Source organism: Motacilla alba, chromosome 7, assembly GCF_015832195.1.
Source record: "Motacilla alba alba isolate MOTALB_02 chromosome 7, Motacilla_alba_V1.0_pri, whole genome shotgun sequence".
NCBI lineage: Eukaryota > Metazoa > Chordata > Aves > Passeriformes > Motacillidae > Motacilla > Motacilla alba.
In genome coordinates this window covers 8,462,670-8,487,709 of record NC_052022.1, presented here as the reverse complement: position 1 = coordinate 8,487,709, position 25,040 = coordinate 8,462,670, and the positions used below count along the sequence as shown (strand labels likewise).

Genomic DNA, 25,040 nt, shown 5'->3' with positions numbered 1-25,040 from the left:
CATTATGAACAGCTCAAATATTCTCTGTTCTCCATTACAGGTGTAATTAGTGTGAATATAGAATCCGACTCTTTTTTTTTTCTCTTTTGTAACAGTTGCAAGCTAAATGTGCTGATCTGCAGGCAAAATGTACCAAAGCAAAAGAGACATTAACAGAGGTAATCTTTGTTTTTTTTCTGTGCTGTTTATAGCTGAAACTTTTTTGAGAAATTCTGTTTGTGAAGGAATGTATTAAATAGTGAAGGTGTTTGCCAGCTTAACTCACTGAAGTCATGGTGTGGGAAAGTCAATTTATTATTAATCAATTTAGTATCGATTTATTATTAATTGTAACCCTTAGGTTAAGAGTTACAGTGAAAAGCTGGACAAGGAATTGGCAGCTTTAGAAACAATAGAATCCCAAGCAGATTCTAGGTAAGTTTCTTCCTTTGTTACCTTTGAAATTCTGAAAAATAATGGTTTTAAAATGAATCATTCAATGATTCTTGGTTTGTCAACCTTAACAAATAACTAAAATTTAAAAATTAAATTATTCTCCAGCTTGCTTTCCAGAGACAGGGAAATACTGCAATAGGATTCAGTCAGAATGAAAAGTGTCAGTCTGTAGTTCAAAATAATTGTAGGTGTTTAAAACAGAAGAACCCTAGACACATCTGACAAGTAGATGAGGCCTTCTTGATTTATTTTGTTCGTATTTGAAGCCTTCATCTCACATAATTTAAATAGAAGTCTCTCAAAACTTTCACAGTAATGAGGTTGAAACATAACAAAGCCATCAGAATATTCAGTGTAACACTTCGTCTTTCTTTCGTCTTTCCTTGGTATATCAGTGCTCATATTTGGGGTTTTAATTTACCCAGGTTTTATTGTAAATTTATTTAGAACTAAGATTGTTTTAATAGATGCTAATTCTCCATCTGTTTAAATTAGAAACTAAAAATCTAACATAGTTTACTGGATCTTCAAATTTAGCATATTACAGAGTCTGCGAGCACTGGTGGCCATGAATGAAAACCTAAAAAGCCAGGAGCAAGAGTTCAAAGCACATTGTAGGGTAAGTTCCAGTGTCTCCTAGAAGGATTAGTTTAAAACTTGGTAAATAAGCTCTTTCCTGGTGTTGTTGTGCTGTGTGTGCCTGGCTCTCATCTGTTCCACACCCCCAGGTACTGCTAGCTCCATGTTTATAGTGAATATTAGCACCCCAGGAGCAGGGAGGAGTGTGGCCTTCCTTAATACCCTTAAGCAGGGAATGCTATTCAATCTTCCAAATTTATGGTCAGCTCTGAAATTTTGTTAAAAGTTGTGTTGTCAAGATCCTTCCCTCCCCTCTTAAGATAAGAGGTCTCAGTTTAAAAAAAAAATCAACTTTTGTTTGTTTTAAAGGAAGAAATGGAGAGACTACAACAAAATATTGAGACTCTGAAAGCTGAAGCAGCGGAAAATGGGGAGGAACAGGTATTAGCAAAAGCCTAAGTTCTTATTTTCAAATTGCATTTGGGAATGATTAAGTCTTTCCGACTTCTGGGACATTCTTGTAAGCCTTAAAGTATCTGCTGGAATATTTAAAAAGCTCAGTAAAGCCACAGTTCAGGCTAATAATCCTAGAAATACAGGAGTCTGCAAACAGCAACAGCATTATCTGTTCTTTTTGCAGAATCCATGGGGCTCTGCTTGTAGATCCTTTTTCTCTGTAGTACCAGAGAAGAATCTCTGGGTGTTGTGCTAAAAGCTATGCATATCTCTGACAGAAACATGTCTTCCTCGGAAAGAATGTCTGGTTTGGTTGTTTTCTCCTTAGAAGTGGGGTTATCTGAAGGATGAAAGCACGAGCTTTCAGTGGCTCGGTGCACTGCATGCAGTGAGCAGCTGTCAGAAGTTAGACTTTAACACAAGTGCATCCAGACTGATGGCAATGAATAATGAATGAACAGAGAAGGAAAAGCTTCAATGACTTTATTTTCAGTGGGTAAACATTTGATGCATTCATACCTCTGGAACAAGGCAGATTACAACTTTCGTGATGCTGCTGTCCTCAACACAGCATGAAAAAAATTAAAGTGCAAACCGAAATCTTAAATTTTTTAGCAAGAAAAAGTTACCTTGAATTTCACACTGCAGGAAGTTTAGAACACATGTCAGAGGGTTTATGTTCTGTTCAGGTGCTTTGTTTATTCATAACCTCACCTCTGAATCGAAGTATAAACACTCAGACAAGGGGTACTGACAATTTTTGGATTTGTATCTTCATTTAAAGTGTGACTGTTGTAAAGAAGTGCAAAAGCTATTGATAACTCTTAAAAATATCAAAAGTTAAGAACCATCTAAATGCCCTTGTTTAGAGTAAATGATGTCAGGCTTTTAATACAGATAACGAATTATTATTTTAAAAAACCCCAAACAACAAATGCTGGTGATATTGTGGGAGCCAAAGGTAGGCAAAACCAGAAAACAAACCAAATCTGCCCATTTTTGCACTGCAGCTCTCGTATGCTACTGTAATACACAATTGTTTTGGGTTCTCAACTTCCAGGAGCCAAATAAGATTATAGAACAGCAGTACAAAGCTGAGAAAGAGAAACTTCAAAAGATCCGCCTGCTACTGGTGAGTTACTCTGTGTCCTTACTTGTATAAAATTATTGATGTTTGTCTTATCTTGAACCTTCTAATAGTTTGTTTTGTTGTTCTAATTTTAACAAGTGTTTCTGTCACAAATCAATTAAAAAAAAATTTGATCCTCAGCCAAAGCTTTTTGTTTTTAAAATCAATTATTTAATAACAAAGTATTGCTGGGGGGGCTTCATCCATTTTAAGAAGAGAACAAGAAGAGGCTTTGTTTTCTCCCCTCCTAACTTTCTATTCAGGCACGAAGAAACAGAGAAATAGCCATTTTACAACGCAAGATTGATGAAGTACCCAGCCGAGCTGAGCTCACACAGTATCAGAAGAGATTTATTGAACTTTACGGTCAGGGTATGTATATCAAGCAGGACCATCCTGCTGAAGGCTAAAGCCCTGAGAGGAGGGCAGTTGCATTTTAAGCATATGGCATGTAACAACAGCACCTACTGATTTGGTGGTATTTTAAATTTTGGTATTCATGTTACACATCATGTTCTCGAGGTTTTATAAGCTGGGCTTTAAGAATCCTCCTGAGGGTGAAACCCAATGCACAAGATCTCTGGACTAAATTTTATCTGCAGCAGGTTCTGTCATTTAGGTCAATGGCCAGTATGTTCTGAAAGTCCTTAATTCACCATTTACAAGTGAGATTGCTGTAAATTTGAATTGTGTTTAATTAATTTGCCTTACCATTAGATTGCTTTTATTGTTTCCACTGACATGACATTACTGGTTCTGAACCAAACTATGTCAAGAACTACAAAGTAAAAACAGTCTCTCGAGGGGATTGGTTTCTTTCATTTTTTATTAACACCGTCCTGCAATATCTTGGTAGGAGCAGAATTGTCTTTAGCTGTTATGATCAGAAATTATAAAATTGGAAAAGGTGCAAATAGAATAAAATTTCAGAGTTGTTCCACTAAACTGATAACAGACCAGTATGCTTACTGGTGTTTATTTAACTAGCTTGTGTGTTAGCATAAGAAAACCTAGCTAATGATTCAGAGGTATTCTGCATTTATTAAATATATGTGTGAACCAAGCTCTGGAAGGGTGAGCAGTTCCAAACTGGTTATCTGAGTGGGATCCAAATCCCCTGCCCTGGTGAGGCATCTCCAGTGGCACAGTTCTGTGCTGTCCTCCACGTGTATTGTCCAAATACATGGAATGGATGTGAGTACAAGTCCAGTGCTTCTTCCCCCCTCTTTGCTGTGCCATGCAGTTTATTTAAACAAGTCCAGCTATAAAGAGCTTTGTTGTTTTTCCTTAAATTTTCTGCACATTCTCTGTCATGTCTAATTCTATGTCATGTCTGGTCAGAGACACCTGCCCAAAAGATGGAGCTTCCTTTATACCTGAAGTACAGAGATGAGCATCAAAGAGACTTGTGCAGCTTTGGGTCTAGATTTAAGATGCTTTGAATTTTATGGGACTTTGTTTTCTAAAGTACAAAGTGTGAATAGTATCTTCAGGATAACACACTGCTCAGTCGTGGTTGGGAACCTGCAATGCACAGGCTCGGCTTCCAGAGAAATGAGCTGGAAATCTCTAGCCAGTTTTTCTGTGAATTGCTGTATTTTTAGAGGTACTTAGAGGCTTTTCATTTAGATAGATTCAAGTGACCTTCAGTTGCCAAAACATGGTTTTTTTGAACTTTGCTTCAAGGGGTTAGACAGGACAGTCTTCAGCACTAATTTCAAACTTTAGTGATTTTGTGATTTTTGTACCAGAATCCTTTTCGGTGACAATATTCAGTGTTTTGGTTTTGACCTAACTGAACCTCTTCCATTGAAAATGTTTAAGAGAATCAATGAGCCAATTGGTTCCCTCTTCCTCTTCCCCCTTTGTTTTACCCTGCATGGGGTCTGGTGTGTTCCATAAGTTGGCACAACTTTCCAACACAGGTGAAATCTTGAAAGTTTTTCTGAGTTGTTCTGTGGAATCCACTCATGAAAGACTTGTGACTACCAGAGCTGCTGGAAGCGCAGAAGGAGGTGCATGAAGGAAATGGTTTGGGAAAGGCCTCTTTCATTTGGCAGTTCTGCAAATCCCAGACTAACGAGCAAGATTTCACCGAGGTTTATCATTTTTAACCCATACATTTTTTCCAGCTTGTGGTTTCTAGCCAGAATTACTTTTGCTGCCTGTTGAACTCTTTCCTTGGGAGTCACAAATACATTGGATTTCCTTAGGCATTGAAGAACTAAAGGCTAGAGGAACACTCAGCAGATTTGAGTATCATATTGTAGGCCCAATGGGAAGGCATGTCTGAGCCTTGCCTTCCCAGCTGAGCTCTGACCAACATCTGCTGTAACCACCTCAACCAGAAAGTATTAATTCTATCACCACACATAGATTATAAGGAAGATAAAAATACTTAAAAACAGCAAAAGTTTTGTTGGGCATCTTGCACATGTACAGCTTGACATTTATAGTCTAATGCACTTTTTTTCCACACAGTACTACCAAGATTATCTGCTCTTCCCTCTCCCTGCTGAGCCTGTGCCTCTCCAACACCACAGGCAAGGCCACTGTGAGCAGCACAGCTGCCTGGGTGGTGTCAGGGTACAGCTTTGGAGGGAAGCACAAACAGGCAGCTGATGGTGCCAAATGGGTTGGCAGAAAGGGCTGTCAGCAGTTGGGGCTTAATTTAGACACTGAGCTGTGTTGTTCTTGTAAGAGATGATAGCTGGAAGCCTGCTGAGAGAAACTCTGGGAGGATGTTCCCTCTGCATGTACATTAGTGACTGTTCCATTATTGATAGTGGAAAATATGTTATATAAAGCCTACAGAGTATTTTTACAGGTTCCATTTTACCTCATATTCTTTTATTGTTCTACCCCCTTTTGTTTTGTTTGCAGTCTCAGCAACTCACAAAGAAACGAAGCAGTTTTTTACTCTTTATAATACACTGGATGACAAGAAAGTATATTTGGAAAAGGAGGTAAGAAAATGTTATTACTATTTTCCAAGTATTCAGTCTGTGGGGAAGGAAATACAAAGTTTTTGCTTGGCTTTCACCATATTAAGTCCTGTTAGGGCAAACTTACTGGTCTTTGTAAACAAAAATGGAACAACAGAATCCTAAGAATATTTGTAATCTTGGAGGGGCAGTGGTCTGAGTTGTGAAAGAATTGCTGTTGTTACAGCATGTTTAAGCACTCACCGTGCTCTCAAAACATGAGTAATATTTGATCAGTAAATATCTCTGTAATCATAGCACCAAATCACCCTTTTCTCTGTTTTTAGTCAATGCCTTTTATTATGAACCCAGACCACAGTCAGTAACTTCGGAGAGCAAATTTAAGCTGCTGTCAGCAGCATCAGATTTAGTTCTCAGGGTCTGAGCTGCCTACACTGTATTTGCTGTTGATTTTACTTGGTCAAAAGAGTAGTTTTCATGAAAGAATGGTTTCTTCCCCTCCTCTTTCCCATCTATGTAGAGTTCACTTCTTTCTTGAGCATAACTGAGTGATTTCAGTCTTCTTTCTTTGCAATTGCAAGTGTCTGATTTCAGTAAAGATGCAGAAATAGGAGGAAACAAGACAAAATAAAAATTAGGACTTTACTTTTAAAATACAAAATGTTTTGATACCTCAGGTTTCTCTGTTTATTCTAATGAAACAAGAACAGATTAGTGAGTTTTGCATTATTTAGGTATATTTCTTTAGTTTGTGAGACAAGCAGTAGTCAAATTTCTGACTATGTAAAGACACATTTCAGTCTCCTTTCACATCCTGTTTTGGAGATCATGAGCAACCATTTCCTTCCCTTAAGCAGCTGATTCTAATCCACATTAGGTAGTTTTCATTTTTTCCATTTAGAAAAGTCAGATATCATATTTTTAAAAATGCATGAAGCTATATTATTTAACGTTACTTTAACTTCTCCCCTACATTAGCATTTATTTGTTGGAGGTTTTGTTTTATTTTTGGTTTGGTTTTTTTTTTGAGGGCATGCCTGAAAATTTAAAAATTATAGAGAGACTGGTTTAGAAATGGGGACATAAAAAGCAGATTATAGAGAATAGAGAAACAGAATTTAGAACAGATTTACTTCACTGTTGTATAAACTGGGAGTACTCTTGCCAAAATAATTCAATGCCTTCTGGGGGTTCACAGGGGAATTCTGAATGTCTTCTGATGCCATCTTAGTTACATGTATAATATCATTGAGATTTCCTTGAGATGCATTTGATATTAGAACCAAGGTTTCAGCAAGTAAATATTGTCTAATAGTGTATAAAACATGTCTTTGGCATCTGTGCTTCACAAAGATTTCTGGAATATACTTGCACTTTGTCTTGTTCCTGGGTTTTGGGGAGATTTTTTTCCCCCTTTTCCTCCCCAAACCAGCCCTTTTGTAAAACACACTGAGCATCATTGCTTTAAAACAACAAAAGTAAGAATTGTTGTACAGTTGAATTTGGGCTATGAGGGTTTTAGTTCTGTCATGAAAGGTCTCTGTGATCATGGCTCATATTTAACCCTCTTTTGAGAGAGATGCATTTTTTAAAGGCTTTGAAAGTAATTTTTTTCATAATATCTTTCAATTTTGGGCTGTGTATGCTGATTTCACTGCAGTGTAACACATCCACACTCTTCCTATGCCGTGGTTGTGCAGCACTGCTGGGCAGGGTTACTTTTCCTGGCTTGAATGTGTATATATCTGTATAAACTCTAATTATGTTTTCAAGCACAAGCTTAGGGGGAGTATCTTGAGGCAGGGATGTGAACATGGCAAATATTGATGAGCAATGCAGTATTTTCACTGCTGTAAATTACAGGAATCTTAAGCACCTTGGCTGCTTGAGAGCCGGTTCAGAATTTGTTTGAATTTATCCAAGGGAAGGTGAGGAACACCTGCAGATTCTGCCATGCCTGCTTATTGCTATCTCATTCACATGGAGGATTTTAGATTTAGGAGAGATGAGTTCAGCTTTCTGTGGCAGTGGGGCAGGTGATTCTGTTTGCAGCCCTTGGGTTTGCTTAGTGCAGAACTCTTCAAGTACTCATCAAAAGGAGAAACTGCTTGGAAGGCTTAACCACAGGAGACTTGCAAGATGTATTCAAAGCTGAGAGAAAGGATCACATTAATTTCCACTTGCTGAATTCCAATGCTCTCAGCAATATGTAAAAAACCAGGGAAAAAAATCAAAGGCAGTTACATAGGATGTATTCCATATAGTTTTATTAGTTGGGGGAATTTATACAAGCAGCAAAATATTCCTGGGAATAAATGTTAGAAATGTCTATTTTTGTCTTCATTCAATGCAATGTTACTGTCTTGTAAGAGAAGCCACACCTCTGAAATGCCATTCTGTGCTTTTTGTTAGCTCACCTTTTAGCACCCAGTAAAATACACATCAGCAAAGTGAGTAATGATGCCTGGCTGGTAGGGAACCTGTAAACCTCATCTGCACAATAAAGCAGGGCAGGAATTCACCCGCTGCTCCTGCACTGCTTAGAGAGTCTTCAGAGCCCTTGTGTGGAAACAGTTCTTCAGAATGTGTTGAGTGCTTCCCATCTCAAAGGCAAAAGTGTTTTTTTCCTGTTTATTTGTGATGTGCTTGTGCACATGTCAACAGTCACTGCTGAACACTGGACCAACATTTGCTTTTATGTCAAATTCCAACACATGTTGAACACATGTACAGGCCATTTTACTTTATTGCTTTAGTTTGGGAAGGCATCATGCTGGAAAACTCTGAGTGGTATAATTGAGTGCCAGAAAAATTAAAAATATCAGTTGTGGTCCAACACTTCTGCTTCTGTCATTCAACCAGTGGGATAGATTTTACTAAATCAAAAGGATTGTGGTTTATCTTCTGAAAGAAAATTCACGTTGATTTTTGTACATCTGTCTGCTTTTGAGGGCATTATCTGTATAGTAACATTTTTTAAAATAAAATTCATCTTCTTGTCTGTGAAAACTCATACCAGAAAAGACAAATATGTATTTTATTAATTTTTTTTCCAACTCACAGGTTAACTTACTGAATTCTATCCATGACAACTTCCACCAGTAAGTTATGGTTCTTTATCTCATAGCTGCAGAGAGTGGTAGAGTTGGATGGACAAATGGGAGTGGGCACCAGTTATAGAGACTAAAAAATTTCTTAGAAAGTTGTATAGTCATAAAGTGATTTATAGAATAGTTTATTAACTCTGTTTAAGCCAGTTTGGGGAATCATGGACTTGGAATTACGTAACTTTTATAGCCAACATATGTTTCTAATATCTGACTCTTTAGATGTGGAAATTCAGTCATAATTTTGCTGGAGTTAATTTAAATCTTTTCCTCCTTTTTGTGGAGTTGTGGTTATTACATTATGTACAAAACATTAGACTGGGACATATTTCAGATATGTTTATAATAAACTACCTCTGTATTTGGAGATTTTGATATATTGTGGAGTCTGTGTAAAATTGTGGTTGCCTTGGAAGTTCCTGGTCAAAGACCAGTGTGTGAATCAGCCAGTGTTTATTTTTCTCTAATGGTTTTGAGGTCTAAAGTGACTTCTAGGCTTTCCCTATTTCAGTGGGAAATTGTACAACAGTTGCTGTTCTCCTAGACCTCTAGTCACCTTCTTACTATTCACAACAGAAGCTTTGCTTAAAAAATGGTTTTTCTGTAGTTACTAGCAGTTGATTTCTGTAGAGCACACGAGAGCAAGGAGCAGACTTGAGCTGAGAGGGAGCACACCTGGGATGGGCTCTGAGCTCACTGTGCCCATCTCTTTGGTAGCTTACACCAGCTGAAGAGCTGCACTGTCAGTGGTACCAGCGATTAAAAGGATGAATTTTTACACAGAACACTAAGCAATGAGAAGTTTGGACATGGGTAGATGTGCAAGACAGCAGCAGCTGAGACACAGTGTCCCCCATCCCTGTCAGGTGTTCCATTTCCTTCTTTCCAGAGCCATGGCGTCGTCCGGATCTCGGGAGCAGTTTTTGCGGCAGATGGAGCAGATTGTAGAAGGCATCAAACAGAATCGAATGAAGGTCTGACTCCCCTCACTTTCTTTGCTAGAACGTGGAAATTATCTCAGCAAAGCCTCTTGGATCTTTCTATGCACAATTATTATCCATTACATGAGGTGCAAATTAGGCAAGCAACTAAAAAGTATTATTACTTTTCACATTCATCAGAAACTTCTCACCCCTAAATGTCAATGAATAGAGTATGACAGAGGTGTTGTAACACCTCTGTCCTGACAGGAATCTTATACCTCTCCACTTCATTACTGGCACTGTAGTGATTTAAATGCCTGAGACAACTGAATGCCACTGAACTCAGTGAGAACTCTTCCATTTGGACTGTGTGGGTGCCGTCAGACCTGCACCTCAGGCACGGTTTCTCAGACTGTGGGAGCTGTCTGAAGCTGCTTTCTGCTGCTGAAGAGAGTCAGCAGCACCTCAGAGTCCCAGCCATCATGTGCCCTTTTCCCAATTGCACCTACAGAGCCACTGGAACTGAGACTTCAGCATTAAGCTCTTAATTTTTAAGAGCTGACCTGAATGTCCACTGCATTTCAGGCATGAGCTGGGGGTATCATTTATGAAGTATCTGTCTCCCCTTGTGTGTTGTAGATAGCTGTTCCTTATGCAGTATGTCCTTGTGTATCCCATACATATGATCTCTTACCCTTCCTGCATACCAACAGATGGAAAAGAAGAAGCAAGAAAACAAAATGAGAAGAGACCAGTTGAATGATGAATACTTAGAGCTTCTAGAGAAACAGAGGCTTTACTTCAAAACAGTGAAAGAATTTAAAGAGGTAAGAACGCTCAACTGTCGTGTTCTGTGACCCATTTTCATGTATTGGTGCATTAACATAGGCACAAGATTTCTTGATATGATGCTTATCACATCATGTTCATGATGTACCTTGGTCATCTTCTCCGTGTGAATCTTGGACTCTGAATTTGATTCTGGGAGTTCTTTCACTGCTAGATTGGCACCTCTCCATGTTACAGGGAGAGGTTATCAAGCAATGGTGTATTTAGGTTTTCAAGTGGAACCTCTGGAAGGTCTGAGAGCAGTTAGTTATTGGAGCAAAGAAGGGTGTGGAAATGTGTGTGAATGAGGGGGAAATGCAGGATCTTGGTCATTAATCTTCAGGAACCAGCCTTGTTGCCTAATGACTGTGAAAGCACTGTATAACACTTCATTGATTTAGCCCTTCCCAAGTTTTTAATCATCATGGGCTTCTGTTACTTGCTGTCTCCATGAGAATGGATGAATGAAAAGGAATGCTGCAGGCAAAATTGTCATTTGGCTTCATATGTTCGAGGAAAAGCATCTTTGTGTAATTATTCCTGCTTTGTTCTGAGACAGTTCCTTCCTGTTTCAGACAGCGTAGGCTGGCAGAATGACAGGGGCTGTTCTGCTACTTGTCTGACATACAGAATTTTACATCCTACTTGCAGAATTTGGGTAGATTTATTATTAAGTTTTTTACCTATTTTTCTTCTATTGCCATGTGAGGGAATTTCTGCCCAACTCTGCTACCCTTAAAAAGAAAAAAGTCATGGTTGTGGTACTGAACACAGGTGTACTTGTGTAAATGTATTCCTGACCAAGAGTTGTTCCCTGAGCACTCTTTTGCAAACTGTCCTATGAAGTTCCAGATCACCTGCAAGTAATCTCCATTTCAGATTTATTCTACTTACAAGTAAAAAGCTGAATTTGCTTTAGCTACATGTAAAAACTTCACATGGGTGGTCAAGCAGTGTTCCTTCTGGCCTGCATGTCATACAGTTTAATGAGTATTGCCATTGGAGTAACATTATGGATGAATCAGAATTATCTTCAACTCATCATTCACTCCAGGCTGCTTTGGATTGTGGAGCTGTCTCAAAATGAAAGAAAGGGTTTGGTTCTGTTGATGTGGAGGTACAGGTAGCAGAGTTAAGAGCAATTCCTCCTTACATGTTTGCTCTCTGTTAACAGGAATGCCGTAAGAATGAAATGCTGCTGTCCAAGCTGAAAGCCAGTTCTTCCTGAAGAACTCCAGCTGGGGAAATTTATAGAAGATTGTTCAGTCCATTGAATCTCTTTTGTGAGGTGACAATTATAACTGCAATGTAGATGTATATATATAGATATATATAAAAAATATCTATACACACAGCTGTAAAAGTCTGTTTTTTCCAGTATGTGTTCAGTTTACATTCCCTCATCACATGGCTGTATTATTCATTATTGCCTCCACTACACAGTAAAGAGTTAACACAGTACAGCAAAATAGAAATACTGTCTAATTTTATTTATTTGGGTTTGGGGTTTTTTTCCCTACGTTAAGGACAGGACAGTGGGAATGTTTTTTTATTTGGGTTTTAACACTGAATTAGGTGAAAATTCTGGAATAAGTTTACATATACTGTGTAGTATGTCCTCCACCCCACAGGATGAGCACTGCAGAATGCAGTAGTTGGTTAATTTTGGCCCAAAAAAACCCCACAGAATGAGATTCTTCAAACTCGGTTTTCCAGCTAATAACGTCACATTATTTTAGTTTATACTCTAGCCATATATAGGATTCCAAAGGATAACAATTAATTTCTAATGGCTAAGAAAATGAAAACTTACCTTGGATAATTCCTGGTGTAAAATTATAGATCTATATTTTTATAAAGTCTAGTTGTTGTATAAATTTCCTTGAAATTTCATTTTTATATATAGAGAGTGTGCTTGTTAAATTAATAGCTCCAGGAAAAAAACACCTTAATACTAGGATCACCACGTTATCCCTGGCTGGGATGAAAATCAGAGTCTGTCACCTGTAATATAGGAAGATAAAGATTGAGATATTCTGCTCTAATGAACTGATGCTCACCTTTGAAGACAACAACCTACTTACCCTGCTGAAGACTTGCTCTTGAAAGTTCAGAAACTTTGTGGGACACTTTCTGAGACATTTTTATATCTGTATATACAGTATTTTATAATTCAAACAGTTGCTTTTTGTACTTAACACCAGGATTTTGGACTGACTTCTTAATGTACCTGACATCTTCAGGAGAAGAAGACCCACGCTCCTTTTTCCCACTGACACTGATGACAGCGCTGTTCGATTACTGTCTATGGCAGCAGATAGAAAATAAACAATGTTTGGAATCCAGTGACATTCTGATCTCGTGTTTTTTAAGGTGGAACTTGCTTCAGAAGCTTTCCCAGGCTCCTGAATTAGAAATGCATTAAAAGATGAGTCTTGTCTGTAGTCAGATGAGTCACTGTGTTTGTGATGTCCTGTTCCTTCAGCACAAACAGAAAGGAAATCTTCCCACTGAGCCAGCTGGGACCTTGCTCCCCCACACTGGTAGTGAGGGAACAGATCTGGGCTGCTGCTCTTGAATCTGTTCAAAAAGTCAGTCTGCCCACGGCTAGCAAAATAATGAAGCCCGAGTCCCTTGAAAGAAGGAGAAATTTACATTCAGCATTCCTTCAAAGAAGGAAACCTGCATTGAGTGCTGCTTGCAGACTTTCTGTAGTCAGCTTTGCTATAGGAGGCATTAGTTCTGTCTACAGACTCTGCCCTCTATGAAAACTGCAAGGCTCTTTCTAGTTTGTAAATTGAAAAGCTCAGCTTTGGCACCAAGGAGACCTGCTTGGGAATTCAAGCTGTGCTGCGTTTGTGTACCATGCACCTCTAAAAAACAACCTGAATGGGCATTTCAATTTGGGATTTATCATTTTAATCACAATTGCTTTTTAGCATCAAGAAAAATTTCCTAGGTATGATAAATAATGAACTTACATGTAGAATAAATTATGTGATTATTTGTTCAGTACAATGTTAAAATTTATGCTTACCTGCTACAAACACAGTAACCTGGAAAGTTCCACAAGGAATATAAAAATGTGAGATCCATTGCTCTGACTAGGATTTGTGTGATTTTGACTAAGATATAAATCTGAGGTTTGTAGAATGCAGTTGTTGCTCACAAAGCATCAATCAGAGTCCAGATCATAAGTCACTGTCTGCTGTAGATGGAGCCCAGGGCAGATGGCCGCTACCTTTGGTGGGAGGCCCACGTGAAAAGGAGAAGAAAGGAGCTGGTGAGGGTGTGAAAACAGTTCCACCAGCTGTTCTCACTTTCTGGCACAGGCTCTGTGTGTTGGGTGCCATTTCTCCTCATACCTGAGGAGGAACCAACAGCAAGGAGAATCTGCCTTAATTCTCCATCTCAGCTGGTTGCAAGCAAGGAATTCTCAGAATTTTTCTTCAGTATTGCTGGATTTCCTTGTTGAAAGAGAAAGGTCTTGCCCTGAACTCATTTGATGTTACCTCATCAGGCTTGTAAAGAAACATTTATGGGACTTACAGCAAAACCTAATTTTTTTATTAGGGTTATTCAGCATTGTCTGCTCACGCTCATCTTCCAAAGCCTTTTTGTTTCTGCATATTCTGGGCTCCCACAGTGCAGCTGCTGCAGGATTCTCAGAGCCTTGCTGCAGGATGCAACTCTGCCCTTCTGCTGAGTAATAGGCTTCAGTGATTTTTCTAGGAGCAAATTCAGTGTCAGGAAATAAAGTTTAAAACTAGTAGTCCACTGCTTCCAAGCAGAGATGATTGCTGCACTCCAAATTGGCAGCTTCTGTTGGGGAAATAAATACATAACATGTAAGCTGTGCCAAATGATGTCCCTTTAGAATATTTGATTTTTTTTTTTTTTTCTGTTTGGATAGTCGAGATACTGTGTCATTAATCTTAGTTCATATGAGAGCATCCAGCAGGTTAGGCAGCAACCACTGATACATATTTTCTTTGCCCCACAGCAAGCTGTGATTAAAAGCCAGAATTTTAAATCCCGAATCTGTGCTGCCACTCCTCTAAATGCAGTCTGCATTTAGAGCCAGTGTGGGAAGCTGATGTTGTTGAGAGCTTTATAAAGCAGCTGCAATGAAATCAAAGCTCTGCTTGCCTCTCATTGCCTCTGGCTGTGTGAGCCCGACACTGTAATGCTCGCTGCTGGCACAGATGCTTGGGTGGGCAGAGCACTGGCTGCTTAGCTTCAGAACTCCTCACAGCAAAATTCCAGAGGCCCAGCCTCGCCTCCTAAGGGAGCTAAATTCATCCTTGAGGAGGAGGAGAACTGTGTCAGTGCCCGGCTGCAGCTCTCCTGCTTGTGCTGCAGGTCAGTGTCTGGAACTGCAGGAACTGCACAGGGGCCTTGCAGCTCTGTGGTGTTCTCCCAAGTTCCAGAGGCTAGGCCATGGTCGAAGGTGCCTGCACAGCCTGTGTTGCTTCTGGAACTGGAGCTGGGTGCTGCTCCAGTCAGCTGGAATGTGCAGCTGGAGATCACTGCAGCTCCTGCAGCCAGACTGGGTGGGCCAGGGCACCAGCACTGGCATTGGATTTGTGTGACAGTAATGGCTTGGCTTACCAGCTGAGGGATACAGGCACTAAAATTTGTCCAAAACATGATTATTAGAAACTTCAGGAGTGACACATGCAGATTTGTATGCTTTTCAACACCAGCTCAAGATGACCTCTGTATTTCCTCCTTCCATGTCATCTGTTTGGATTTTAAAGGTTTTAGAGCAGTGACTCTCTTACATGAAAAAAATCAATTGACTTGAAAAATTTGTCAGTGGTTCTGAATGAGGCTGCAGGTTTTAGTAACATTCAGTCTCTTACATATGTGCCTTCCTTCTGGTTTAATTAATCCTCCAAACACTGGTTTGAATGGTAGCTATTCCATATGCAGGCAAGTTGAGAGTCACAAGGGAAAGTTATTTAAATCAGCATTTAAGTCTGAGTCACTGTCTAACAACTCTTTGAAATTCTAGGTAATTAAAACTTCTGAATTCCCACTGAAATCGAGAGAAGCATCCTCTGCAGGAATGCACGACACACAGGTGGCTGTGGGCACAGCATGTCACACTGGACTGTCACAGCACTGCAGCTGGGAGGTACAGCACTGCCTGACCTCACCATACACTGTGCTCCTGAGATGCAGCCAAGCTCCCTTAGGCTTCCTGGGACTCCGTGCCAGTAAAAAGCTGCCGTGCTAGAAATACTCAGAGATGCCGTCAGCTCTCCCACTCAGAGCAGGGGAGGAAGTAAAACCCACCAGAGAAACAAATATGGAGCAAGACGGACTTGGCAGTATGCAAGGAAATATTTGTGTATATATTGTTGGGTCAGGGATGTTTGTCAGATCTTGGTAAAATGATTTAAGGCTTAGGTTTGATTCTCTTTGGGTTTTGGGGAGTCTCTTAAACCTGACGGCATCAACACCTTTGTTACAGTAGGAGGAAGCTGATGCCAGCTGACAAATTGTGGACTTCACCCAGGTTGGGTGATGAGCACATTTGTGGTGCAAGGGCCCCAGACAGGAGCAGGCACCCACCTGCCACTGCCAAGCAGCCCCATGTTGCTGCCAGCACACCTGGTGACTGAACATCCTGTTGGGAGTTCGTAACACAGATGCCTGCTCGGTTTTATGGTAGCACGAAATAACCTTGCACACACTCCCCATTCACTTGGAGGTGTTGGTGTCTATCTTGAGCTCACGTGGGTTTCATAAAACAGGGAGAGTCTGAGCCTGGCAGAGTGAGAGGGGACAACACAAGTGAAAAATCCTCACTAGAACCTCCTGTGCAAGCAGTGAGAGCACATTCTCAGGGGCTCTGAATAATTCTATACTTGCCTCTTAAGTTTCACTTAACCCCAGGGGACACAGCTGATCCCTGTTTGACCAAGCCTGCCCATCAAGCCCTGCTGCTGGCTTGCAGAGCACACAGCCCCTCAGTCCTGGCAGGGTGTGTTTCTGAGCTGCTTGGTCATCCACTTGAATTTCACATCAACTCAAGGACTGATTGACTGCATCACGTTTATTCCCTTCCAAATAAATCTCAAACCCGAAGCCAGCATTCTGCCCGTATCACAAACATGTCAGGATCGCTCAGTTAGCAGCTCCCACCGGTGCCTTTGCTAATGAGGAGAGCTCCAGCACGGCCCGGGGCTGGCTGGGCGGGATCAGCCGCGTGGGGTGTGACAGCCGCGGCACCGGACACAGCGCTTCGCTGGCAGACCTCAGCCTGCGATGATTGAAGAGCAGACGGGAGGCATTCCCTGCTTCCACCTTCTTTGCCAAACACTGGCGTAGCACATCTGTATTTCTAAGGGGGAACTGTAAACTCTCAGTAGGTTTATATCCAGACGTCTTCCATCTTCTTTTTCACTGCTCCTAAATCCCCTCAAGCAGCTCTTGTGCATGAAAACTGTACACAGCACAGGCATGTTTCCTTTATGCAATAATCGTTTTCTCCTCTGTATCCCCTTTTATCTTTGCTTTACAAAAAGGTTCTTGAAGGCATTGTTGTAATTTTTGTTAAATGCTGTATAAATGAGAGGATTAAAGAAAGAATTTGAGTAGCCAAGCCAAAGAAAGATGCTTTTCCAGATGGGTGGGATGTTGCAGGAACAGAGGGGACTTATTAATTCTGTGATGAAGAAAGGGATCCAGCACAGTACAAAAACTCCAATTAAGATGCCAACCATCAGAGCTGCCTTTTTCTCTTTCTGTTCTCTCCATGTTTCTCCATCTGTCTGGAAAGTGATAGCTGCACGACGAGCTGTAAACACCATCTGTGGTTCCTGTGAAGCTTCTTTCACCTCAAACAAAAGCAAACACAGTTTCTTACCAAGACAGTTTGTTTGAGTGAAGTATTACTTTTAAATGACAGCACAACATCTGTGCACCTACCACAAAAGGCCTGAACTTCATTCCTTCCATGCTAAAAGAAAGAAAATGCCCCAGAGTGCCAAACTCATTACACTGGAAAAGCTGCCAAGTGTAACTGACAAACAGAGCTAAATAAAGAGTACCTGGTACCATGTGTGTTGTGGGACTCTTTCAGTTCATTGTACTGGATGCCTTCATACCTAGGGGGAAATGAGGTTGTTAAGGCAGGCTAACAAAGGCCTGTTAGGCTGCCTATCCCTGCACCAGACTCATGCTGCTCCATGGCCTTCAGACCTGCTCCAGGTGAACTGCTCCAGCAGGGCTTGGACTAGATGATTGCCAGAGGTCCCTTCCGAGTCCAACCATTCTGTGATTCTCTACTTTCTCGAAAAGTACACCATTGCCAGAAAAACACCATTTCAAATGACCTTCAGCTCAAACTTCGGCTTCAGTAGAGGTTATACAAGAGAGGAAAAAATTTCAGCTACTCCAGGCTGTTGACAGTGCTTCTCGTCTCCTCTCACTGAGGGCAAACAGCTTCTGGGCAGAAGTTATCTGTGTGCTTTGAGTCTGACCAGATGAAGACACTCCCTAGGGATTTTAATGTGAAAATGGAAGTGCCTGTCATATTAAAGTTCTTCTAGGCACTACAGTTACGAAGAGAGTGCAATAAAAGCAACAGCTAAAGGTTGTAAAATTTGCCTGAGTGTTAATTCACGGGCACTGCAAATATGGGCCATTGTTAAATTAGCTACATATTGCACATTCTTGTGCTACCTTTGTAACAGAAGGGGGGGCCTGTGCTCAGAATGAGCACAGCAATTCAGACAGGGAAGCACTGGCAGCGGCTGAACAATCACTCTTCAGGATGGATATCCCTGTCTGCACCCTCAGACACAAGACTGCAGAATGTAAGAGCAGCAGATTATGGGCACAGGCAAATAATGGAGGAAAATGAAAATCACATCTGTTCTGACAATTAAAATGGGACACCCCTCATGTAGCAAGGATCACATCATTTGTCTGCAGAAGGACTTGCTCCGCACGTCCTTAATCACACTCTGCAAAACGGGATGAATGTATGACACAAGGACTAATCTGTGACAAGCAACCCTGAAAGACTATGTCTTAGCCCTGAGGAACAGTTACATAAGGGCCTCTTGGGAACAGCCATACAAGAACAGCCTCTTCCTCACCAGCATCAGGCACACTTTGGTACTCTATTTAACCTTCAACTCTTGCTCAGAAGATAAAGCTTGCTGTATGCCATCATCAAAGCACAAAATCAAATCAGAGCCTTCTCACTACTTCTGACTGCAGAATTTCCTAGCAGTGACCCTTTTATCACTTAATTATATATTGTAAGAAAAGGTTATTTCGTTTCCTTTGCTAGAAGATACCTCAGTCCTCAGGTGTTTTCCACAATGAAGCTTGCATTTACAGCCTGGTCAAGCTCCTACTAAAGTAAGAGGAGTTTTTACAAACTTCCCTGGTTGTTAGCTCAGGCCTCTGAAAACAAAACAGCCAGTGAAACTAGATCATGGTACGTTTTGTAAATTACTTGCTAGAACTAAATGCAGCTCTAGCTGCATCAAATCTGCAGTTCCTAGTGTCAGCCCCAGAGGCTCTTCATGACTCCAGTTTCCAATGTAAGTCACCAGCTGACCTTTATCCCCATGCCACACAGAACAAAGGACATGTATAGAACCTCTGCCCCCATTTTAGGCTTACTGATGAGCACTAGCAAGCAGGCTGTGACAGAAGAGGTGGTCACAAACCGTAAATTAGAGCAGTGCATGGAGATGCCTTGGGTTATGCTGGAGCCATCTCTGCAGTGCTGCACACTGCTCTCACTCGGTGCCTAGCAGCACACTCTGCCTCGGGCACAGATTTCCTTCCATCTGCCCAGGCACTGCTCCAGGAGCTGCGAGTCAGGAGCACTGGGGAAAGAGCTGCCATGAAAGGACATCTCCTCTGAGGCCAGGATTTGGTTCTGAACTCATGAAATCAGCTATTTCCAGGACAATGGGCTGTGAGAACTGCAGAGATAACTGCTGTTCTGTGAGACTAATAAAAAGTAAATGAAGGAAATGAGCTCAAGTACAAATCCTTCCACAGTCACAAAGGAGTTTTGTTGTAGTTCCAGAATTTATTCTTCTGTATCCTGATCAGCAATTACAGTTCAATGCCTCTTCTCTTGTTTGTCTGTCCCCAGTAAATTACTACTCCTAAATGGATACATGTTCCCAGAGCTGTATGTTCCCAATTCCTGTGTTCCTAGAATGTCATAGAAAACATGCCACCAAGGAGCTTCTGACAAAATCCCTTGATTTAAAATGTTCCTTATAGCTTTAATGATTGTTATTACTGGTCCTTCATGGCAGGTACTCTGTGTGTGTCTGTCCTGCACCTGCAGGGCCTGCAATAACAAAACAACAGTAATGATAAACATCAATCAAATCTGGCTTAGCACCACAAATTTAGAGCTTTGCCTATCACAGTGTGGTTCAGCAAAGGTCATTACTGCCTCAGTGCAGCCCTGGCACACTTGTTGCTCTTTGAACAAGAGCACAAGAAGCTAAATGCACAACAAAGGATCAAAACATAGAAAGGTCTACACTGTCTTGGATGCTCCACCAACATGACAAACAGTTCATCTGACAGGGACAAGAACACCTGCTTTCTCTCACAGGAATTTCTTCTGCTGTAAGCAGGACTAACTGTATTTCTCCCAGGAAATCACTACCCACTCCACTTTGCTTCCTGACTCACTCTTTTCTGGACATTTTTTGCACCTCTTCTGAACAGCTGAACTTTGTTTCCTGACCCATCTCTTCTACTTGTACACAGGCACAAATAAGAAATAAAAGGCCCGTGACCCCTTCAGAAAAGGAAAATCTGTTTGTTTTCTCCTGCATCGTCCTGACTGGTTAAGAGAGTTGGAGAAGCTGAATGGGCCAAGGTGCAGAACAACACAGCACCTCTGGAGCTCTGGGGCCTGATGTTATCCAAAGTGGGAAGGACTCTCATGAAACTCTAAGGTTTGGATCATGCCTAATGTTTTTCTATACAAGTATTTCGAGGGGGGAGAAATAAAAACAACAACAACAACAAAAACAAAACAAACAAAAAACCACCAACAAGATCTCCACCAATCATCAACAGAACTCGATTTTTAACTTCTCACATGAAAATTTAAACCTGATTTTGCAATTGCTACATGTAAGTAATGCAGACATTCAGATCCCATCATCCTTGGTTTTGCTGGGCTATCCCTAGACTACAAGTGATTTCATTGATTCAAAAGGGCACTATCCAGCAGTATCTGGTTTTCAAGCAGTCTCATTTATTTCAATTGGACTGTTTAGAGAGAGAATTATTGCCTGCTGTCAACCAGATGTGACAGAGCATAGCTCTCTGTCACAGTGATGATATGTCACTAGGTTTTTAATGAGGGTCACCCACGTCAGTGTTGCCTGCAGAATTCACTTTTCAGGGAGTTTCATAATTGGCAAACAAAAATTATAAAAGCACCAGCTTAATTTAGGATCCCAATTTGGCATTTAATTTATTTCAAAGAAAAGCAAAAACCAAGCTCTCATTAAAACCAGAAGCATCTCAGATGTTTCACATGTATCTCCCTCACCTGAATTTTTTCAAAGGTTTTGAAAAGCATTTTTCAAAAACACCCCAAAAATTTTAACCAAAGAATGACTCTGAATAGTTATTTTGTACCTATTCTATTCTGCAGCTCTGTAAGAACATAAGGCATGTATGTCAACTCCCACTTTGAAAAGAATGCCCTTTCTCTGTGAAAAAACCCCAAACCATTATATCCATATATACATAGAGGCAACCTGGAAAGCACTTTGATGCCTGATTCTGCTGCTGACAAACACCAAGGTATCACCCTCACTGCTCCGCTTGGTGCATTGGTTTTTCCAAGATAGCCCTACTGGCATCTGAGTGCTATGAACTCAGACCTTTCCTGTCCTTAGACTTGCCAGAATTAAGTAGCTGGTTGTACTTCAGGCCACCAACTGCAGCCCTACTGTGCAGTTCCAGTCCAGCACTACCTGACAGCTCATTCCTGAGTGCAACACAGACATCTCTCCCAGCAGGGATCACTGCTGTTATTGCTCACCTCCAGACTGGGAAGCACTGCCAGCCCTTGGCATCGTCTGCCAAAAAAACCCTGCTAATATTCCTCAGATCAACTGGTGCAGGGCACCTGGAGTGAGGATTGACATAGATGCAGAGGGGAATTCACATCCAGAGTCACAGTGACAGAAGGAAAATGTTGCCAGGGTGAGCATGACAGGTGAGCATTCTCTGAGAACAGAGATGGAAGAAAGCAGAGGGAGGAGAGACATCAAGGGAGAAAGAAAGGGAAAATCAGAATGAGCTGATGGGCAAACCATGAGAAGCAGAAAAGAATTTGCCCCATCAGAAAGGACAGAGCTGATGCTGACAGCCTGATCACCCTTGCATGCAGAGAAGCAAAGCTTGGCAATGTTACCTTTGTGTTTGCATATTAAAAAAACAACAGGGTTTTGCCAAAGAACAGTAGTGATGTGTGTGAAGATTCCCCTCCAGAAGTCAGTGGGGAACTGCTACTCTTCCTGTGAAAGTGATAGATCCTACTACCAGAAGCTTAAAAAGGATCAGGATAACACTCTGTGAGTAAATCTGAGTATCTTAATTTAGAAAGAAAACAAGAAATGCATCCTGAATGTCAGCTTGCTTGATCCACGAGTTCATTTAATGCACACGTGTGCAGCATCAGCTCTTCCTTCAGGTGAGGAGTAAAGTTTGCATCTGAATCCCAGAAGTCTTTTAATTTATGTCAGCAAACGGAGCTGCTGGGACAATAGAGGAAGTTGCCACTACACACCAACTGCAGACTCAAGAAAGAATCCCCGTTAGGAGAAGTCAATCACAGGTAATATGTCAATCACACCACTGAGAAAGAAGACCTACTGGCTTGAGCATCTGCTGGCATTGCAGTAACCCCTCCAAAATGGGTGTGTAGCTCACTCTGACAGAGCCCTTTTGTCAGTGCAGCCTAAACCAGCCTCCAGACATTGCATCACAAAAAGCACTCACCTGGCAGCCATGCTGGGCCCACGCAGGGCCTCCTGCAGACAGACCTATGACATTTTGCAGCCAGACTCTGTCTTGCTAAAACTGTCATGTGATGTGTCTCTCCACTGGCTCGAGCAGCAATGCCTCAGCTCATTTCGCTTCCCGGAATTTTAGATTTGAAACAACTCGTCCTGTATGGGTATGTGTGTATGTAAAAGATAGAGCATGCAAAAACACTACAAATAATCAGCTGGCTTTTGTGCTTGAAGAGATTATACATTAACTCCAAGCAATACTTTCATCATACTTAAACCAATTTGAAAGAAATCTGATGCAAACTAGGGGCTGAAGATTGTAGGGAAAAAAATGCCACTAGAGGAGACATTCTCAACTTTTCTAACAAATTTTTTGCTTTTTCATATATGATAACTTCATAAATCAATATGTATTAGAAGTAGCTTCAAGACATTATGATCCAAATCTGCAAGTCTAATCACACATAATTGCCAGTGCATTATGCAATTATTGCCAGGGCAATTATGCCAGTGCATCTCTTGCTAGCATCTGGGGACACAACCTACAGACTCTTGCTTGTGACCATCATAATGAGCTTCTTTGCCTCCAAATCAAAGACAGGATTTTGCAGGGGAATGAGGCTCTGCAGGATTAACCCCAATGGAGGAACAGAAATGTTCTCTGTAGGTATCTCTAACATCCACACAGCTCATCTTCGGCAACTGGGAAGGGACTGGGCTTAGGAGGTGCAACGTGCAATCACAAAAACATAAAGACTAGCAGGAGTGAGAGTATGTGACAGAAAGCAGGGAAAGTTTACAGAGAGCACAGCCAAGCACGGTGGAAGCATGGAATGGGTGACAGCAGCATCATGCAGAGAGCCTGACTTATGGAGCACAAGGAGCCAACCCCAACCCTTTTGAAGGGGCACAGCTTTCCTGTCAGCAAGGTGTATCCCCAGAATAAATGAGACTTCCCAAATGGCTAGGGCACTGCAGGATTACAGACAATCTTTGGGATAAGGAGAACATGGTTTTGAAGCAAGTAATTTTAAACCAGAAATGATTGCTCACTGCTTCAACACTATGCAGTCAGCAGTATTCAAGGAAAACTAGCCCAAGCACACCAATATGTAAGTTTATATTTGGTATAGTGCATAATTTGCTTACCAAAATCTATTCAGACACACAAAGTCTGTGCTGGTAGATAAATGCACATTTATCTCATTACAGGACCTGGAGATCTGTTTATGTCTTTTTTACCCCATTAACGCTATAAAAAACATAAAGAGAAAAAAACTAAACCAAACCAAAACAAAAAAAAACCCAATAAATGGCAAATTCAGAACAAAGAGACAATTTTCAAATGTCTCTCCCGACTTGTCCCTTACTCTTATAACACAAGGAAAAAATGAGAATAAAGCTCTTCTCCAGGAGCTGCACTTTTTGACTGGCTAATTACTGCTCTCGTCCAGTCTGTGACAAAGTCAAACACAGGGAGCGCCGGGGCACCTCTCAGCCTTCTCGCTGTGCTGAACCCACCATGGCAGGGGTGAGGGCCGGAGCTCAGGAGAAGCAGGATGGAAGCAGGATGGCAGTGCCCGGGGGAGCAGCGGGGAATCCCTCCCCTTGCCCAGCCTTACCTGGGCAGCCTCGGGCAGGGGCACCACGGCGTTCCTCCTGCGGGCCCCCATGTGGAACTTGGACGCCTTGTAGATCTTCCAGTAGACGAAGAGCACCACGCAGAGGGGCAGGTAGAAGGCCCCGCCCGTGGAGACGATGGTGTAGGACGGCTCCTGGCTGAGCTGGCAGCGCTCCTGCTCGGGGCTGTAGGTCTCTCCCCAGCCCAGGAGCGGGGCGAGGGAGATGGCGGCGGACAGCAGCCATGTGAGAGCGATCATCACGTTGGAGATGCGGCGGCGGGCGAGCAGCGTGTACTGCAGCTGCCGGGTGATGGACCAGTAGCGGTCCAGGGCGATGGCCGTCACGTTCCAGATGCTGGCCGTGCAGCACAGCATGTCGAAGCACACCCACACGAGGCACAGCTCCCGGCCCAGCCGCCACCGCCGCCCGGCCGACAGCTCCTTCACCAGGCTCAGCGGCATCACCAGGGCCGCCACCAGCACGTCCGACACCGCCGTGGAGGCCACCAGGTTGTGGGGCACCCGGTGGAAGGCCTTCACTCGCAGGATGGTGGCCAGCACCAGCAGGTTCCAGAGGAAGGTGGCCACGGTCAGGAGCACCAGCAGGGTCAGGATGAGGACGGTGAAGATGGAGAAGGGCTCCCGGCCCCTCCACGCGCTGCCGCCCACCGCCGAGGAGGAGGCGTTGGCGTCCACGTTGGCAGACGAGGTATTGGTGCCCATGCTGGGCTGGCACTGGCCCCGTGGGGAGCAGGGGCTCAGGGTCTCCGCCATGCCCGGGACCAGGGCTCGACTCCCCACCGCTGCCCCTTCCCAGGCCGCCGGCACCGTCCCCAGCCCCGCTGCCGGCGAGCGGGAGCCCCACACCGGGACCTCCGCTCAGCGGCCGCCCCACATGCGCCGCCGCCCCAGCGCTGCCCGCGGCTCCCGCCAGAGCCCGCCGCTCCGCACGCCCATCCCGGGTGGCCGGAGAAGGGA

At 42.4% G+C, this 25,040-nt stretch overlaps 2 protein-coding genes across 5 annotated transcripts in view; one reads left to right on the top strand and one right to left on the bottom strand.

Moving 5' to 3' along the window:
* The window catches only part of CCDC93 (coiled-coil domain containing 93), a 32,979-nt gene extending 20,228 nt beyond the window's left edge, over positions 1-12,751 (top strand). For 2 of the 4 annotated variants that reach the window (XM_038142645.1, XM_038142648.1), the window contains exons 13-23: positions 96-158; positions 341-414; positions 973-1,054; positions 1,384-1,455; positions 2,531-2,602; positions 2,863-2,971; positions 5,483-5,565; positions 8,608-8,645; positions 9,541-9,625; positions 10,288-10,401; positions 11,577-12,747. In XM_038142645.1, the coding sequence (XP_037998573.1) occupies positions 96-158; positions 341-414; positions 973-1,054; positions 1,384-1,455; positions 2,531-2,602; positions 2,863-2,971; positions 5,483-5,565; positions 8,608-8,645; positions 9,541-9,625; positions 10,288-10,401; positions 11,577-11,630 (846 nt within the window). In that variant the 3' untranslated portion in view covers positions 11,631-12,747. Of the gene's footprint in view, positions 1-95; positions 159-340; positions 415-972; positions 1,055-1,383; positions 1,456-2,530; positions 2,603-2,862; positions 2,972-5,482; positions 5,566-8,607; positions 8,646-9,540; positions 9,626-10,287; positions 10,402-11,576 lie in introns of all 4 variants that reach the window. The other 2 variants (XR_005257569.1, XM_038142647.1) reach the window with 2 other exon arrangements.
* A 3,697-nt stretch (positions 12,752-16,448) lies between these two features.
* On the bottom strand, positions 16,449-24,897 carry LOC119703189 (5-hydroxytryptamine receptor 5B-like). The gene is made up of 2 exons (XM_038142644.1): positions 24,063-24,897; positions 16,449-17,250 (listed from the first exon to the last, which is right to left on the bottom strand). The coding sequence occupies exons 1-2, from the start codon at positions 24,834-24,836 to the stop codon at positions 16,918-16,920; spliced, it is 1,107 nt and encodes a 368-aa protein (XP_037998572.1). The 5' UTR covers positions 24,837-24,897; the 3' UTR covers positions 16,449-16,917.
* Positions 24,898-25,040: the final 143 nt, after the last annotated feature.